The sequence below is a fragment of the Natrix helvetica genome (genome assembly GCF_964273705.1).
Source record: "Natrix helvetica genome assembly, chromosome: 5".
Taxonomy (NCBI): domain Eukaryota; kingdom Metazoa; phylum Chordata; class Lepidosauria; order Squamata; family Natricidae; genus Natrix; species Natrix helvetica.
The window spans coordinates 45,903,285-45,923,254 of record NC_138551.1 but is presented as its reverse complement, the minus strand read 5'-3'; the positions used below and the strand labels follow the sequence as shown (position 1 = coordinate 45,923,254).

The 19,970-nt window shown below is 36.8% G+C and overlaps 1 protein-coding gene across 6 annotated transcripts in view; it reads left to right on the top strand.

The window, feature by feature from the left end:
• The first annotated feature begins 2,066 nt into the window (after positions 1-2,066).
• PPP2R3A (protein phosphatase 2 regulatory subunit B''alpha) overlaps positions 2,067-19,970 on the top strand; it is a 32,727-nt gene continuing 14,823 nt past the window's right edge. For 2 of the 6 annotated variants that reach the window (XR_014175569.1, XM_081955377.1), the window contains exons 1-6: positions 2,067-2,217; positions 6,428-8,809; positions 14,588-14,848; positions 15,618-15,721; positions 18,581-18,683; positions 19,065-19,139. Coding sequence is in view for 5 of the 6 variants with exons in the window: in XM_081955377.1 (XP_081811503.1) it covers positions 6,881-8,809; positions 14,588-14,848; positions 15,618-15,721; positions 18,581-18,683; positions 19,065-19,139 (2,472 nt within the window). In the remaining variant the exon portion in view is untranslated. Of the gene's footprint in view, positions 2,218-2,249; positions 2,364-2,460; positions 2,758-6,427; positions 8,810-12,166; positions 13,038-14,587; positions 14,849-15,617; positions 15,722-18,580; positions 18,684-19,064; positions 19,140-19,970 lie in introns of those variants that run through there. The other 4 variants (XM_081955379.1, XM_081955378.1, XM_081955380.1 and 1 more) reach the window with 4 other exon arrangements.

Genomic DNA, 19,970 nt, shown 5'->3' with positions numbered 1-19,970 from the left:
TGAACATATGTGTCCATTAATAGGGGCAATTGCTTTATAACTGATAAGGAAACAAGATAACTCTAGGGGGCAGAGTGGTATTCTTCAAGGTATGAAAATATTATACATATATTCCTTGAAAGGCTACACAGTAGCTTTAATATATGAGTTCTGCCAAGGCTCTGATTCTTATTCTAACAAGCTAATCCTATACTTTGCTATAGATAAGAGAGATAGAGAAGTGCAGCAGTGTGTTTGCTTGAATTTACTGCCTCTTCTCAAGGCATGATCTCTACAATCAGTTAAATGCTAAGGGGCACAATGTGACACAATAAAGAAAATTTCATTCCTACATATGGTAAGGAAGCAATATATAAAAGGACATATTGTATATGAGATATTATAGTTCTCCATATGGAAGTCGGTAACTTCTGTTCTAGAAAGGAACTGTTTATGTCTGATTGTGAATGCCAGGTTACAGGATTATATTAAAAATGCAAACTGTGTACTAACTTAAAGATAAAGCCATCTGGGAAGCCTTTGGGAAAATGCTTTTTAACCTACAAGTTCAAATTGAAAACTTTGATTAAAAGTTAGATAAAATAACAAGAGTTTTAAATCAGCCTAAATACAATATTCATGCAACCGTAGCCAAATCAATCTCACAACTGGATGGATTGGAATCTAAATTGCTGTTGGCTGATTTAAAGGAGAAGGAATTTGGTTTGGAAACTGCAGGTTCATTGGAGAAGTTTGAAGGAGATACTAATTCTACAGATCTGGAGAACAGAATCAACAAGTGATGAACTGGATTTTCTTAAGATTGATGGTTATTGGGGAATGTATTTACTATATCTACCTGGAAAACAATTTGCACTGGATTTTTTGGGGAAAAGGGTTGACAACAGAGATCTCACATTAGCCCAAATGTTGTCATTCTGTTCAGAGCTGGATTCAAACGATGAACGGTAGCAAACAGGAGGAACCAACCAATCACTATCATGCTGGACATGCAAAATTGGGACAGCACTATTCAATAGTGAGAAAGAGGCAAAATAATCTACTATTCTGTAGATTCAAAGAATAGTACATTCAGAGGTGTGTGATTCACTTTCATTCAGCAGTGGAAAGGTCCTCAGTTAATAGAAAATAGTGGATGAAACGGAAGAGTCCCCGAGTTACAGTTTTTCTCCCTGACATACTGTTTCTTTGCTTCTAACACTCAAAGGAAACCGTGACATGGTCTTATGGTGGATTTAAGTTTTGGGGCTGTTAAATACCTGTACCTCAAAATCCTTCTGAATAATTGGATTCATCCAAGCAATTTACTTGAGAGCTTTTGATAAAACTAGCCTGGCATGTTATAAGGGAATCTCCAAAAGACAGCCTGGATATATTACATGGACCAGTCCAAATTTTATTTTTGCATATACTATTATTCACATTCTTTATTTAACTTAGTACATATGGCTTCCTTGAATAGAATAAAGAACTAGGAGCCAACTTCAGCCTGTGGGGATGAAGCTGATGAATGCACAACATGGGTGCGGTAGAAGTAACTACGAGCCAAAGAGAGTGAGACATAAGGACTTTGTAAGGGAAGAGCCCTGGAGCTTTGGAATCAGAGACAGGAAACTGCAGCTGGCATTTCAGAAATGCCAGACCCAGGGGTTCCATAATCTTGGCTCAATGCGCCACAATCATGTGGTTTAAAAGTGGAGAATAAAGACGTTATTTTCTTTTTCCTTTCTGGTTTCTTAATCTTTCAAGAACGTTTAATACTTTCCACTGCAACGTAGCAAGGCCAAAGATGAGATCAACGTTTCTGTTAATGTCAAGGGCGTTGGTCTTTTGTTTTAAAACCTCCTCCTCAAACCGAACTTCCCAAGAATCCCCTCCCTAAATCCCAGGACCCTCAGAGGCGATTGTCTGTAGCTCTTCCCAGGCAGGACAAGCAAAGATCAGACTTGGGCTTCTGTTGACAGGACGCAGAAAAACAATCTCAGGCGGGAGCCGCGGGGGCTGGCGCTCAAATGAGTCTCGGCCCCCTTGGCAGAGAAATACCACCGCCTCCACCCCTCCCCATCTCCAATGAAGTGCGCTCTGTGGGCGCCCCTTTCGTAGCGCGGAAGGGACGGGAAAAGAAGCCGAGCGTCTCGCGGCCAGAGGGTGGAGGAAGGAGGAGGGTCGAAGCTGAAGAGAGCCTTAGAATGGGCGAGGGAATCGCCTCGGCGGCGGGTAGGTGCGAAAGCTCCTGCCACGGCTATCTCTAGTACCAGCGTCCCCTGTTGGGCAGTAATTGTTGCTCTCAAATAACCGAAGAGGAAAGTGGCGCCGAAAAAGCCAACTCTCCTTTCTTTCTTGTCCGGAATCTGGCTAAAACTGTGCTGAGTTTGCGCTGGATCGGGTTTGCGTTGGCGGGTGGGAGGGTGGGCGGCCCGGAGCGCGGAGAAAGCTGGAAGGGAAAAGAGGGAGCGGCCGGGGACGAAAAAATAAAGAGAGTTGGGAGATTTCCCAGCATTTCGAGTAGCTCTTGGGAGAACTGGAGACTTGCGACCTCAGCTGAACGGGTGACAGTAGAGGGTCAGGAAGAGAACAGATAAGTACTTTTAACTGGCAGAGAAGCGGTAAGGGAAAAGAAATTGACTAGTCCCACGTCGGGATGATTTCTGAGCTCTGGTAATCGTTTTCGACGTCAGGCGCAATTTCAGTAGAGTGTTGTGTAGGTAAACACTGCAGTCGCGAAAGTTACGAAATGGGCAAATCCTGTTAAGAAAGGTAGGCAAAAGTGAAGTGCCGACCTCTGGGGCAAAAGAAAAAAAGAAAGAAAAAAGAACATAAGCCCACATTGCTGCTACTGGGCTGTTTTGAACAAACCGTCCCTGTGATTTGAATACAGTAAATGATTCAAATCCTCTTGTCAGAACCAGTTGAACTGTTTTGCTGGAATAGGGCTTTACATGGTGTCCAGGCCTTGGGTGCTATTATGTACTTTGTGTAAGGAACCTAAGTGACATCGAGAAGTGATAGATACCGTGCAGGATACAATACAGAAGTGGGGGGGGGGGGATATCACAGAGGCAAGGACAGTCAAATGCACTGAAAATAATAATATGTGGTCATGTAGAGATTAGTAGCTGCTTCTGCTGCAATTATTCTAGATAGCTGTGCTGAATCCAGGTGTTACTTAAAGACAAAATACAAGGAATCATTTTGATCTCCCCTAGTTGACAATTCTGTTTGGGCAGTGCTGCAGGCAAAGGATCTGTTATCCAGGAAGTTTGTAAGTGTGGCACCAATGGTTATCCAAGTTCCTTTCGGTTTGTTTTACCTTAGGATGTCAGAACCCAGCTAGTGTTGTTTGTAACTCGGGGTTTATAATGTAGTATAAACCAGCCAATTCAGTAATAAGCAGGTCATAGCTAGGTATGTTTGATCACAGCCATAGAGAATCTGTGCTAGCTTTTGCTGTTATTGTTATCTATCATTTCCCTTCATTTTGGATGGAAATCTCTAATAATCTCAGTTTCATTTTTAGGCCAATGAATCACACTGCAGTTGAAACAATCTGCTGATCCTTGCTAGACTTTAGGAAGCATTGGCCTAGAGAAAAGTTAAGGTCAAGACTTTTAAGGCAAGATTTACAACAGAAGGAGATGCTATAGGGTCATATAAACTAGTCCTTCATAACATAACAGAAGGTCAACTACGTTGTCCTTTCATTCACAGAAAGAAGAAAGTGTCGGACCTTGAAAATGGTTTCATAGCTATGAAAGCATTTTTTAGAGGCTATGGTGGGGATCCGAGGTTCAGGGAGAAAGGGAAAATGAATGAAATTGCAGATGATTCATCTGTGAGCACAGTCGTCCTATCCGACTACAGAAAATGAGTACAAGGAGGATATAGCAGCTGCAAATTTGCTTGATGTACCCAAACAGCAGAGCTCAGTGTTCCCTTTGCTGCTTTTCAGTATCTGGTGGCATTGTAGAGACAGGATATGTTACTATTTATTGTTTGTGTTTAATCAAGTCGCCTTACCAGCAACAGCTGCTGATCGGCTGCTTTTCTTTCAAAATAAACATGATGACATTAAAGTTGCTTTTCTAAAAATGTGTACAACTACTACTTAACATAGATTATTCAAATGGGTAAGAATACATCTAATGCATGAATAGTGATAAATGAGATTAAAAAGGGCTAAATGCATGAAGTCTATTGGATAAAGGTAATCTAAAAATATGTTAGAATACTGTAAACACATACTTTGGTGACACAGTAAATCAGATCTGGATCTTGGAGAGAAAGTTCAAGTTGTACAGCTACTTAATGCTTGGCCAAGCTATTTATTAACTTTCAGTTCTTTATCTGTAAAAAGAAAAAAATTCACGTATCCAGATTCTTGGGAATAAATTAGAATAAAATCTATACATTAAAATTTAAGATTAACACTGTTGCATTATAAGAATAATGTGTTTAATTGGCAGGCTAGAAATCAGAAGACTATGAGTTCAAGTTTTGACTTGTCACGAAAGCCAGCTTCAGGCCAGTCACTCTCACCTCACAGGGTTGTTGTGCGGAAAATTGGAGGAAGAACTTAACTTGCTTTATAAAATACTTGTAAAAGCAATAAAGGCGGAATATTAATAAAACAAATAAATAATCTTAATGCTTGAATCTTATAAAATTAATAGAAGTACCCTGTTTCCCTGAAAATAAGACCTCCCTGGATAATAAGCCCAACTGAGCTTTTGAGCGCATGCACTAAAATAAGCCCTCCACCCAAAAAAAAGCTCTCCCCAAAAATACTGCAACACAGCAGCAGCCATGAGGTGACCATGCTTGCTGCCTCCTGCAGCTCAAAAATAATAAGACCTCCCCAAAAATAAGGCCAAGTGCTTATTTCAAGGATCAAAAGAAAATAAGACCCTGTCTTATTTTCAGGGAAACACAGTATGAACTTTATCTTAAATTAGTAAGTAATAGACATAGTAATAGTAAACAAAAAGTAGATGTCATTCTGATACTGAAGATTTTTAGATCAGTAGAGTATATATTCAATAACACATTATGATGGCTCATTTATTTAAAATCATAATACAGTATACATTTCCTTATAAACTCTATCAGCCTTTCTCAACTGGGGCTCCACAAAACTCTAAGGTTCTCCAGGAGGTTTCTGAGAAAGATCTGTATTAAAATAAATAAACATCAGTTTTTGAACTTTGCAGGCCATGCAATACCCGTGTTTGCAGTGGTGCTAATTTTTACATGCTGCAGTTCAGGTACTGGCCTGTGAGTTTGCTGTTGTTGTATAAAATATGGATTGTATAAATTAGAAGTAAATTATGTTGTGAAATTTTTGTGATTTTTATTCATGGGTTCCTTGAAGTCTGAAACTTATTTCAAGGGATCCTTTAAGGTAAAAACTTTGAGTAAGACTGCTTTAAGCAATAAGTCCTTATGATACTGGTTTTTGTGAAAACAGGTTTAAAGTAAAAGTGTTGCATGTGCACTTCTTCACTGAGTGAGAGATTATCAGCAGATAAACATACCTCACTGATAATCTTAAGCATTTACTGCTACTACAATGTTATTACTTTGTGCAGTTTTCAAACTGAGATGTTTATCTGAAATATTACTGGTTTTCCCATCTGTAAAACAGCCTGATAGTTTGATGAAATTGCTGCTGAAATTTTCTGGCAATAGTTTTTTTTTCAGTATACTGTGGATTAAAAAGCTAATTAAATGATTTATTCTAATGTCATCTATGAAAATATGAAATCCAGTATAGGATTTAGAAGTGTAATCTGAGATTCTAGAGAGAAGAGAATTGTAGAATTACAGATATTCTGGGCAATTATAGGACAGCTGTTTCCTGCTCTGGCTGTCTTATATATGCTTAGAAAAATGTGTAAGTTCTATGAGAAGGCTCTGGTGCCTCAAATGAGATACTTCCCTCTCCCCAAAACCTCACCCCTTATTTTTATCTTTCTATAGTGAAACTTGGGGAACAATTGTTAGTAAGTATATACTACTATTGTTCTCTGTTTCATTTGCAGAAAAAAGGCAATTATAGTTTCTATGTACAGAAGGAAGCTGAAATGATAGCTTCTTTTGTTGCTTTCTAGGCAGAAAGGGACTATCCCTTTGGGTATAAGATGAGCGGAGCAGTCTGCCTTCTCTGCTCAGAAGAGCTCAAAGGCCATTTTCAGCCTACATCTTCTCCCATTAATGATATAAATTGATAGCATTATCTTGGCACTAGATAAGGGTCAACTGAATTCAAGAAGGGTTGGGTTTGTGCTTAGGTAGAGATTCTAGGCGGATTCCTGTTTCGACACTGTTCCCAGGTTCTGCCACTCCTTCTCCTGCAATGCTTATCTAAAGTTAGTAGCAGTATCTAAAGTTAGGCTTGAAATTTGTTTACTAACAACATTTGTTATTGCAGACATCTTCTACACCAATGAAGGAGGTGGATCATTTGACCACATTTCATGCTTTTATTTTCTCCATGAAATCTGAAGTTCAGAGGAAGTTTGGACAAAACATTCAAAAGAAAGTTTTTTCTTCATTTTATCAACAAGTGGATTAATCTTCTTCATTTTTACTTCTAACATTGCAATTGAGAAAAGAGAACAATTATTCATCACTGCAACATTTTTAGTCTGGGAATATTGACTATTATCTAAAAAACAATTATATGTTATGCTGGTCATTTTAATTTTTTATAGATTATTGTCTGCAATCTTTTAATACAGATTATTGACAATGCATTGATTTTACTACATTTTTAACACACCCACCTCAGTGCTTATTGCTGTATGAATATGAGATTTAAAGGGGGGTAAAGTGATTGCTCTCTTAAGCCGTTTCAGAGAACAAATTAATTGAAATTCATATTATGGCAGCAAACTATAAAAGAGTAATAACAACAGTGAATTGTTACAGCAGTGCTGTAATAGATAACCAGCTTCAAAATGTTGTGCATTATTGCACAGGGACATGTCAAGTATTCAGACAAGGAATTATGTGCATAGTGCCCCACCACAGTGTTTCTGCAAAACTACTTAAAGTTTCTACACCTAATATTAGAAATTCAGATTTGACCCACAGATTTTCGATGCCTGAAAATTCAATTGTTTTACCTGGGGATGAAGATTATCATCAACTCCTTCCTAGTAATCCAAAACTCAAAAAAGTATCTTGTGTTCAAAGCAGTGGAAATCTGAAAGATATCACTGAAGAAGCCATAAACCTTGCTAGTGGAAAAATAAAAGAATTCTCATTTGAAAAACTGAGAAATTCTTCAAATCAGGCAAACTATAGAAAAGGAAGAAAAGTTAAGTCAGACCAATTCAGTAGAAGATCACTAGATTTTGACTTGATTAGTGGACATTTCAGCAGTGATGAAATTTTGTCCCCTCCTAATGGTGTTTTAAATAATAGTTCCCATGAAAAAAAATGGCATGTCAGCAGCCCCTCGGTTAAGGAAAGTGGGAGTTCTGTAGTTCCTTTGCCTATAGGAACTTTTCCTGATGGCAATTTTATAACACAAATTTTGGAAAAGCACAAACTGGATGGGTCTTCCAGTGGAGATATTAAGATGTGCTTAGATATCTTGCTGAAATGCTCAGAGGACTTGAAGAAGTGTACAGATATAATAAAGCAATGCATTAAGAATAAATCATCAGGAAATGTCAACAGCGGAAATAATAGTGAGTCCTTGGCCAATTCTGAAATAATCTATATGAATTTAATGACAAGATTTTCTACTTACCTTAAACAATTGCCTTTTGAATTTAGACATCCTGGTGACATGGTAGAACTGATTAATAGTTTGCCTGCTTTGGAGCAATTTCATTTCTCCCCAATGAGCAATGAGCAACCACCAAGATATGAAGATATTGTAACTTCTGCATCACCTGTGGCAAAGCAGGAATTTCCCTCTAACTTAAAAAGAATTCAGGATAATAATGACACAAACTCCTCAACCAATCTTATCCAAATCCCCAGTATAGATATTTCTTCAAATGCATTGCAGAACAATATAGATTCTAGAAATGATTCTCATGTACTACCTCAGTTACAATTTCTAAATCCATCAGACTGTGTTTTTCCCACAGAATCTCTATGTATTGTAGAAGAATCAGATGGGAAAAAAGTAAGGGAAAGTGCATCAAGTGTTCAGAGTAGAACAATAAGGGGAGATTCAAAGAGCAGCCAGGAGCGAGCGGAATGGCTAAATCCTTCTTTAGAACTTCCTAAAACTTCACATACACAGCCTCTATCAAAGAATGACCTTTCTATTTCAGCAGATTCCATTGATCAAACCTTTAACTATAATGTTCAGGTCTCTAAAGAAGAGCTTAGAAAAAACAATCAAGAAGAGATAGATAAACTTTTGTTGGATTTGGAGAATTTTTCACAAAAAATGGAAATTACACTGAGAGAAACTACTGTGGAGCAAAATGATTCTAGATATTTGAAAAATAGTGGTTTAACCAGTGAAGACAAAGGCAAAGATTGTCTTCCTGAGGACAAAAGTGTGCCTTCATCCTTATCAAAACCTGTAGAAATCAATGGTCATAAAATGGATGAAGATGACAAAACTCTTTTACTGCGTATTTTGGAGAGTATTGAAGACTTTGCCCAAGAACTAGTAGAATTCCAATTGGGCAAAGGAAGCTTATCAAAAGAGAAAGAAGTGATGCATATTCTTCAGGAAACTTTAGCCACACCTTCCATCACAGTTGAAAAGCAGAGCTACACAGATACAGTGAAGAAAAAACCTGCCTCACCATTAATTCAACAGATGCCAGAGGTTATCAAGGTAAGATTGTGTGATTTCTTTTTTCACTTAACAGTTGAGCCCATTCATATAAAATACTGCTCTGTGGAAATACTGTAACATAGAAAATTATTTATATGTCATTGAATTTTTCACACTTCATAGTAGATTTATAGCTTGGACATGAGTCCAAACTTTTTTGTGCACAATACAAAAATCGCTTGTTGTGTATGAAAACCACCCAGAATTCATTGGAGTTGAGAGGCCAATAAATTTAAATAAATTTAAAAGCACAGGTAAACCTGCTGTTAGTGATTTGAATGACACTTTAAGAATAATAGTGCTTATATTCATTTTCCATTTTTACATAATGGTTGGTTGAAATAATTATTAATTATCCCATTTTCAATCCAAGTTTTTAAAAAAGAAGAAGGATTCCTGCCGTTTTAAAATGATAATTGTTCCAAGGTTTTCATGAGAACTGAAATCAGTTTTAATACTTTCCCCCAAAGGCCCAAATATGTCTATCGCTCCTTCCAATAGGTCTGTTAAATCAAGATTTCATTTGTATTTAGGATATCAAGGATGACAATTTGCATAATCAGGTCTTTTTTGTTCCTACATGAAATTAAATACATTCACTGGGTTTCAAGTACTGTACCAATTTTGGTAGCTCCATTCTTAATCTAATTTAAAAAAAAAACACTTTTTAAAAGCTCCTTCCTTTAAAAGGAAAGAGGTCTACTTTAAAGTGTTGTTGTCTTATCTCCAAACTTGTAAGAAAAATATTTAACAGCAGGATAGTTACCATATAATAATTATATCTCTTTTGGACAGAAAGAAGCTGTATTTTTATCACATGAAAAATAAAAACTAAAAGAGACTTCAACCTTTTAAATATTATATTCTAATCAGAAATATCTGTGCTCTTATGGTGGCATCTATAGATCATGGTTTTGATTTCAGTTGAGATTGATGGCTAAATTTGCATCTAAAATTTCACCATGGAACATCATGAGCCATGGAACATCATAAACTAGAAGGATTTAAATTATTTAAAAGAAATAGACCAAATAAAAGAGGAGGTGGAGTTGCACTATATATAAGAAATATTTACCTCTCTACAGAAATAGAGCACAACAATGATGAGAACTATCTTGAATGCATTTGGGTCAATATTAAAGGTTGGAGGGAAATGACATTGCCATAGGTCTATACTACAGGCCACCCAACCAAGCAGAGGAAGTAGATGAACTTTTTGCTAGTCAGCTAACTAAGGTATGTAGGAAGCACACCACAATAGTAATGGGGGATTTTTAACTACCCTGACATCAACTGGGAAACAAACTCTGCACCAAGTGGAAGATCCAACAGGTTCCTAACAAACCTAGCAGACAACTTTGTTTCCCAAAAGGTAGAGAAGGAAACAAGGGGATCGGCCATATTGGACTTAATTCCCACTAACAGAGAGGAAATGATAAAAGGTGTTGAAGCCACAGGAACCCTGGGGGCAAGTGACCATGCAATATTGGAATTCAACATTATGCAAACACAAGTAGTAGAAAAAAGTCCAACTAGAGTCTTGGACTTTAAGAGAGCTAATTTCAATAAACTTAGAGAGAGCTTGGGAAAAATTCCATGGATGAGAATCCTCAAGGGGAAAACAACTCAAGAAGCTTGGGAAATTTTGAAAAATGAGATTACAAAAGCCCAGTCTAGCACAATACCAACAAAGAAGAAAAATAACAGCTCCCAAAGGAAACCAGCATGGCTGCATAAAGACACTCTGACAAATTGAAAGACAAAAAAGATAAGTATAAAAGTGGAAAGGGGGGGGGACATAACTAAGGCAGAATATCAGCAAATAGCCTGAGCATGTAAAGATGAAGTGAAGAAAGCTAAGGCTCACAATGAAGAAAGGCTTGCCACAAAAGTAAAAAATAACAACAACAAAAAAGCTTCTTCCAACATGTTACAAAGAAGAAAAAAGTTAAGGAAACAATTGGTCAATTGCTGGGAGAAAGTGTCAAGAAACAGGGAGAAAGCAGAACTATTTCACTTGTGTTTTGCATCTGTCTTTACACAAAGGGATAAAACAGTCCAACCTATCAAAAACAGCGCCACAAAAATCAGATTAGGAACACAAATTGAAATAGGGAAGAAAATGGTAAGTGAGCACCTGTCTACCCTAGACGAGTTCAATTCACCAGGACCGGATGGATTACACCCCAGGGTTCTGAAGGAACTGGCAAACAAGATCTCTGAACCACTGAACTATATCTTTCAGAGATCCCGGAGCACCACAGAACTGCCAGAGGACTGGAAAAGAGCTGATGTGGTTCCCATCTTCAAAAAAGGGAAAAAAATAGATCCAGGAAACTAAAGACTTATCAGCCTGACCTCAATACCAGGAAAGATTCTGGAAAAGATAATCAAGCAACGAATTAGCAAACACTTAGAAGCAAACAAAGTAATAGCCAAAAGCCAACATGGGTTTGTCAAAAACAGATCATGCCAGACTAATCTTATTGCATTCTTTGATAATGTGACAAAATTAGTGGACCAGAGGAATGCCGTCGATATAGTTTACTTGGACTTCAGTAAGGCATTTGATAAGGTAGACAATAACCTACTACTAGATAAAGTAGAAGAATGTGGGTTAGACAGCATCACCACCAGATGGATTCATAACTGGCTGACCAACCGCACTCAACGTGTAGTCCTCAATGGAACTGCATCTACATGGAGGGAAGTATGCAGTGGAGTACCCCGAGGCTCTGTTTTGGGCCCAGTACTCTTCAACATCTTCATCAATGATTTGGATGAGGGAATAAATGGGGAACTCATCAAATTTGCAGGTGACACCAAACTGGCAGGAATAGCCAACACTCCAGAAGGTAGGCTAAAGATACAGAAGGATCTTGACAAACTTGAACATTGGGCACTATCTAATAAAATGAAATTCAGTGGTGAACAGAGTAAGGTTCTACATTTAGGCAACAAAAACGGAATGCACAGGTACAGTATAGGTGGTACCTTGCTCAACAGTATTAACTATGAGAGGGATCTTGTAGTCCTAGTGGACAACCATTTAAATATGAGCCAGCAGTGTGCAGCAGCTGCCAAAAAAGCCAACTCAGTTCTAGGCTGCATAAACAGGGATAGAATCAAGATCACGCGAAGTGTTAATACCACTTTATAATGCCTTGGTAAGGCCACACTTGGAATACTGCATTCAGTTTTGGTCACCACGATGTAGAAAAGATGTGGAGACTCTAGAAAGAGTGCAGAGAAGAGCAACAAAGATGGTTAGGGGACTGGAGACTAAAACATATGAGGAACGGTTGCAGGAACTGGGTATGTTTAGCTTAAGAGAAAGAAGGACTAGGGGAGACATGATAACATTGTTCCAATATCTCAGGGGTTGCCACAAAGAAGAGGGAGTCAAACTATTCTCCAAGGCACCTGAGGGTAGAACAAGAAGCAATGGGTGGAAACTAATCAAACAGAGAAAGAACTGAGGATAAATTTCCTGACTGTTAGAACAATGAATCAGTGGAACAGCTTGCCTCCAGAAGTTGTGAATGCTCTAACACTGGAAGTCTTTAAGATGTTGGATAGCCATTTGTCTGAAACGGTATAGGATTTCCTGCCTAGAAGACCTCCAAGGTCCCTTCCAACTCTGCTATTGTATAAAATATGTATCTTGAAAGGTGATATATTTAGCTATCTCTGCAATAAGTCTAACTTTAGCACTGCTGCTAGTAGTGTGGGGATGCCTCCCTTCCCACAATACCTCTGCTCTGTTACCAGCCAAGGACAGATTACCTCACTGTCATGTATCCAGAAGGGACAGATTCTGGTGTAGATTATATTTCTTGATAAATAATTGGTAAAGGGCATCAGAGATCTTTGTGCTCAGGGATTCTTTGAATATCAAAAAAGAGAGAGTCCACTAGCCTTGCGGTGATATATAGGCATTTTTTCTGAGAATAAAAAGAAAAGGTATGTTTCACTTAGAATTTCTTGAACCCCTGTCCCCTCTCACACAAACAAATCAAGAAAGTAGTTGAAGTGATAGCCCAAAAGGACTTTACATCTTTTCTGGGAAGAGCAATTTTCTGAGGAAGTAACCAAAATGATGATCAAGGATAGATCTCTGCGAAGGGACCCTGATTTACGAGGAGAGTTAGCTTTCCTTGCAAAAGGCTGTGATTTTGTTCTTCCATCCCGGTTCAAGAAGAGGTTGAAGTCATTCCAGCAAGCCCAGGTTTGAATGTGCTTTACTTTTTCTTCTTATTTGTTAATCTCTGTTTTAGATCAGTACTTGGAATGGTTTCTTCGCTTAGGCTTCTCTATTTTCAGAAGGTTATTTGCACCAGATACCTATTGGTTTAAAAATAGGTCTTCCAAGCTTAGTACATAAATACCTTGTTGGTAAATAAAAGGAAACAGGTATTTTCCCTTTTGATATTTTCTTCTTGAAGGTGAGAATGTTAAAATAAGTAAATATTATTAATAGTACATAGTAGCAAATTGACTTCTTCTTTTTTTTAAATAGTCCTGAGCATTTCCATGTTTTGTATATAATACCAGCAATGTGTGACAAACTGGCACTGTATAGGAAATCTAAGAAATCTATTAAATGTGTGACATTTTTAGGCAAACTATGTAATGTCTGTATTATTTTCATGTTATATACTTTCCCTAGGCATTATATATAATACCTAAGCAGTATGCAGAACGATAAGAACTATTTAGGCAAAGTATGGAAAGAGTCATGAACAGGGTTAGAGTTAAGTTCAGGGTTAGAACCCACCTCTAACCCTTTACTGAAAAAATGTATATGAAAATGAAAGAAAAAATGCAAAATAAAATACAGGATTTTCTTACTGAAAAATATAAAAGAAAAAAAAACCCAGTATTGGCCTACTTGTTGCAACAAGGAAAGCTAGAATTGCATTTCCGCGGGAGTCTTTGCCAGTTTGTTTTTTGCAATTGCATAGAATGCCTAACAAATGTTTGAAATATTAAGTATTTCATACTTAGACGTCCCATTTCTGGTGCTCTATAGTTTTCTATAAAATGCCTTATTTCACACATTGATAGTAACACATACATTTTGTACCACATTTCAAATGTGTGGGGAATGTGTGGGGAAACAAATGCTGATCATGAAAAGTAAGGTGGCTAAGGAGATCGAAGTTGTTCCCAAATAATATTCAATTAAAAAAACTGAAATGACTTAATAGTATAAACAGTATAAAAATGGTTCAAAATAAATGTCAAAGAAAACTAACCCCTTGAGCTGCCCCTGATATGGAATAGTAAAGGAAACAAGGGCATGGACAAAGCACACCATAAAAACATAAGTACAGTAGTAGGGAGCTGTAAAGAGGAAGAAGTACTTCTGGTAGCAAAATACATTTATGAATTTATTGTTAAGATTCAGTGGCTGTTTTTTAGTTATATGGTTGAAGAAGCTTGATTTCTGTCCTGGAGAGCTTTGGATAGATGCTTTTTAAAGAACTTTTTAAAAATGTACTGTACAGTAGTAGTGCAATAAATGCAGCATTTACAAGAAGTTGTAGTCTATACAGGTCAATTATTTAATCATATAGAATGAATTGTCAATTTATATCTAGAATTTCAAAATGTTTTAATACTATTGTACTTTTCTGAGAGATAAGACTGTTATATACACACATAGCTTGGTTTTTTTACTCTAATTTTGTTTTGTTTATTGGAAAGAATGTTTTTGTACATTCTTTGTTCAAATTTTATTGCATAAAAATAGTAATTTTATTTATTAACATTTAGGTCCAAAATAAGCAAGAGAAAAAACCGGTGACACCATCTCTAACTCCTGCAAATTCAACAATCAGTCCACAGTCTCTACAGTCTACAAATAAAGAAACTGTTGGTGCTCCCTTGTCCATAAACATTCCAACTTTCTATTTTCCCTATGGACTTCCAAATAGCTGCAATAATCATGATGAAATTATTATCAAAGTTGAAGCAGCCTTTTCAGAGTTTGAAGATAAAAAAGTTCCCTATAATGAAATGGGGAAAATTATAAAAGTAAGCATAATTATCTTCTGATTTTATGGTTTATTCAAAGCTGGAATCTATTTTATAATATAGGTAAAAATAATAATTTATTAAGGAATGAGGACGTTTTTGGATGAAGCGTATTTTAATTTTGTGTTTATAGCATGAAGCCATGAATGAATACAAATTCTGATATCCAATTATGACATAAACTCACATCAGAACAAGAAATGCTAGTCACTGAGCAAACACTAGAAGATCCTTTGTTTTAGACCAGTGTTTCTCAACCTTGGCAACTTGAAGATGTCCGGACTTCAACTCCCAGAATTCCCCTGGAGAATTCTGGGAGTTGAAGTCCGGACATCTTCAAGTTGCCAAGGTTGAGAAACACTGTTTTAGATTAAGAACAATTTGAATATTGTAGGTTTGGGTTAGAACTGGTGAATGATCAGGGAAGCAGTAGATGAAACCAGAAGGTACTTTTCGGTGGGAGCATAGTAAAAGAACCTATACATTCTGGTGGGCAAGTAACAACAATATCCCTAGATTTATCATCTTCACCATAGGTAAAGATTTCTAAATGATTTTTAAATAGAATTTTCATTAAAAGTTTAAATAATAATTCAAATAATAAAACCATAATTTAAACAATTAAGTCCATGAGATTCAACTCAACCATATAATGCACTGCATATAATTTGCCTGGGTTTTATTTTCCAACATATTTTAATAAAATGGCCGGAGAAAAATAATGTCTTTTCCTGGATTTTAGCAGTATTTTGTTGTATGCTTTTTACAGATATGTGGCTGTCCCCTATACTGGAAAGCTCCCATGTTCAACGCATCTGGAGGAGAGCAGACAGGATTTGTATCTGTACATTCATTTGTGGCCATGTGGAGAAAGTGAGCACAGTGTAAAAATATTCTCTTAAAACAGGGATCTCCAACTTATTTGTGCGCTAGGTATTTATAATTTTGAAGGCATGTCCAGGGTACTCCTGCTAGTTGCCATGATATGCAATTAGTATGTATGTATTTATGAATGTATGAAATTCTTTCTTTCTACTTCCTTTTCTGTTTTATCTGGCATTTGTTTAACAGGATTCCCTACCCTACCCTGATGAGGTTTCCTAAACTTCATCTCCTCCTGCCTTTATGCTGAGATTCTTTCACTTTCCCTGTTGGGATGTTCAGTCTTTCCTCTTCAGTCCTCCTGCTGGGATTCTGCATTTCAGCCCAGCTTTCCCCACCTCTCTCAATAACCTTCTCCAACCCAGCCACTCCCTCTCCCAGACCTACATTCCATTCACCCACCACCTACCTACTATGCTTTTAACATCTACTTCCCATGGGTTTCTAATCTCATTGTTATTTTCTCTGCCTGGGAAAACAGCAGTGTTTTCCAGCATTGTCTTCTTTAAGGGCAACTCCATGCTGCTTGAAAGTGGTTTAAGGTCAACAGATACCCCTTTTACATCCATTGATTTCATAGAGCTAAACTCCTGTAGAACAAAATATAATTCAATGAAGACTTTGCTGCAAACCTTTGCATATTTCAGAGGGGGAAATGTCCTTTATTCCCACTTCTACAAATTAAGGGGAAGAAGTTTGGTCTAGTGGTTAATGTACCAGCCTAGAAAGTGGGAGATTGTGAATTAATGTCCCGCCTTAGTCATGAAAGCCAGCCAGGTGATTTTGGACCGGTCACTCTCTGTCAGCTCAACTCATCTCACAGGATTGTTTCTGTGAGGAAAAAAGGAGGAGGAAGATGTGTTGGACAAGTTTGCTACCTTGAATTATTTGTATATACAATAAGGGCAGGACGCAAATAAATAAATGAAATTGCTATCTCCTTTTTGGATTCACATTATGACATCTGTTTTCTGTATGCAAAGCAAAATCTGGGTGACTGTTATAAGAGGAAGCTGTAATATTAGTAAATGAGAGATGGTTCTAAAATAGTGGAATGAAAGTTCCCACCAGTGGGAGAACAAAATGTAACATCTGTAAAGCTGTACGTGCAAAAGAAGATACCATTTTTTTTCTAGTTCAGATAAAGCAGCATAAAATTAGAGGGAGAAAAGGACTGCACTATCGAACATGGAAAGCTATGCTTTTGTTCCCTGAAGATATTACTTGAGCAATCTAGGGCATGTAGGGCAAAGAAAAATGATTTCACTTTTTTAAGTGAATCAGATTTTAACATATCAGAAATCATAACTGTTTACAGGTAGTCTTCATTTAGCAACTGCCTTGGACAGCAAACATTCACAGTTATTGGTAGATGATTCATCCTTCCATAGCAAACAATTCCTACAGGGTTTGTTTAAACATTGTTTTGATGATTGATCCAGTTGTTTAGTGATTTTAGTAGTGTTATAATTTATCATTTTTAAGTTGTTTTATTATATATTGCATTGACAAATCCAATTTTAAAGGTCAGCATATCAATTTCTGAATCAATGTATATTATTAGACATTTGAAAGACAAAAATATTTTGATTCCCATGATGTTGTGTTAATGTATGTACTGTCCAATAAATCTTTGTACAATTATAAAGTACTTCAATAGAAAAGAATATATGTATCGCAGAGTTGAACTGTGCAGTTGTTTGTGCTCTTCAACCTTATTTGTTTGCAGACATTTCATTATCCAACTATGTAACAATACCAATGCTAGCTAATATGGAGTTTGTTCCCTGTTTATGTATAGTAGCTTGCCCTGCCACTGTTCATGGGTGTGTGTGTGTGTTTCTTCTTTAGGTAGTCCTTGATTAAGGTATTGTTTTCTGCTTGATTGTCTGATGTTGAAGTTTCTTTGTTTCCTTTTTATTGCATCCTTTGAATGTTTAAAAACCATTTACACACATCTTTCTTTACATACCACTTAAACACCATTAAAAAAGATTCCACATAAAGCAGTAGCCCTCAACAGGCATTATGTCAATAGAAGCTGCTCTATTCTTTTTAATTTTTCCCATGAGCTTGAATGTGTGTGGGGGTGGGGGTCCTGAATTACATAACTTGTCAAACAATTAAAAATTCCCCATCTGTGGCAGCTTTTTACTAAATCAAGAAAGGAAGAAAAAAAGGTAGACTACATACTATACATATTAACATTTTGTAGGGAGTTAGGAAGATGCTGGAGGTAGGCTAGATCTGTTACCAAAGCAACAGGGGAAAACATGGCTTAAGTCCAAAATAATTACAAGGTATGTTCAAAAGACTCAGGTAGAAGATTTTCTAATTCACAATAGTATTTGGGAGAAGGGGTGGGGGAAAGTATAATGGGACTAGCAAGATTCTTGTTTTTATAGCCAATATTAATTAGAGTAGTTTCAACTTTGTGTCGAGTTGGTTTTTTGGTTTGGTTTAAATAGTGGGGCTGATATATGTGCATACATGCACATGGAAATATATATATAGCTAGATTTATACTTTATTATAGCCTTAGTTATTTATGTAAGTTTTCTTATTATTATTGCCATATATGAAATAACAAGAGTAATCCTGCACTTAAAGGCAGAGGTTTCTGAATGTAACATGTAGCTTTGGCTCTAGATTATAGATGCTGGTTATAGCAGCCTTGCTCAGTTTGAGAGCCTTCTGGATTTATAAGCACTAGGTTCTAGAATTCCACAATTCCACATGTTTCAAACATGCCAAGATTGGGTAATGCTGAATGAAGCTGAAATCATAGAATGTTTTTCCTTCTTTGGATTGACCGGAATGCTCTTAATACAATTTACTTCTTCTTTGTAGGATTCTACACAACTGTCATGATGATGCATCAAAATTCATTTGCCTTTTAGCAAAACCTAACTGTAACTATCTGGAACAAGAAGATTTCATCCCAATACTGCAGGTATGTTTGACCAGTCCTTTAAATTCCACCCTAGAGCTTCCTACCAATTACTGAAATAGCTCCCCTTCACCGGATGTATTCAGCTGAAGGCAGGATACAGTTTCCAAGATTCTGCACATTTGGATTCTGCATGGAATTGTGTTTGATAGTCTGTTTGGGCCTTTCCGGTGTCAAGATTTTATGATTTTTATGAGTCATGTGACCAAAAATTACGGAAAGTCCCACATCCCTCCTTTTCTTGTTTCTTCAGAGTTAGAGCGAGTTAGCATAGCTTATCATGTGATATATGTTTACTTTACTTTCCCCTAGTTTCCCTTTTGATATTATGCTAGTTTATAGTTACAATTTTTTTTTGTATTTAATAATTCTGGTATATTTCAGGATATAGTTGAAACTCATCCAGGACTGACTTTTCTAAAGGATGCCCCAGAATTTCATTCCCGCTATATTACTACGGTATGTTGATTCCATTATTAGTTTCATTATTCGTAGTGAGATATAATATGACCAGTGTCAGAAGTAAGACAAATTCAGGTTGGCTATTTGGCATTGATTTGTTTCAACTATTTAATTCTTCCTTATCTTTCACATCTGGTTTGCTTTTTTTTACACACTTTGCTCAGTTCTTCACAATTATCATCAATTCATAAAATAGTTCTTTGTGGCTGCATATCCATATAGGGTTTTTTTTAACAACATTTTAGAAATAGTTTAACCATGTTTTCTTTTCCAATCTACTTATGAAAGGAATTTCGAGTAACTGAATGCAATTAATATATCAGTGTTTCTCAGCCTTGGCAACTTTATAAAGATATGTGGACTTCAACTCCCAGAATTCCCCAGTACTCAAATGGCCAGTTCTTATCTTTAAAGCTCTGATATCACTAAACCTATATAACCGATGGACTGTCTATGTCACTGTGATTGGATCAGGCCTAGTAGGGAATTTGCTGGGACTGTATTTGAAAGTTTTATTCCCACAGGACTTCATAGTAGTATAAATTCTGATTAATGGGTTGATATGAAATTAGTTAACTCAGAAAAGTTGTGGATTTCCCTTCACTGGGTGCATTCAGAAGGATAGGCAGCCACCTGTTATAGCTATATTAATTTGGATTCCTAAATTGATCAAAGTATTGGACAGGGCTGTCCTAGGGAAAACAGGGTGGATTTATTCTCTAGAACACCTGAGGGCAAAAGAAGAAGCGATGGGTAGAAGCTCATTAGAGGGAGATCCCACCTGGAAATAAGGAGTAATTTCCTTACAGTGAGAATGATTAATTGATG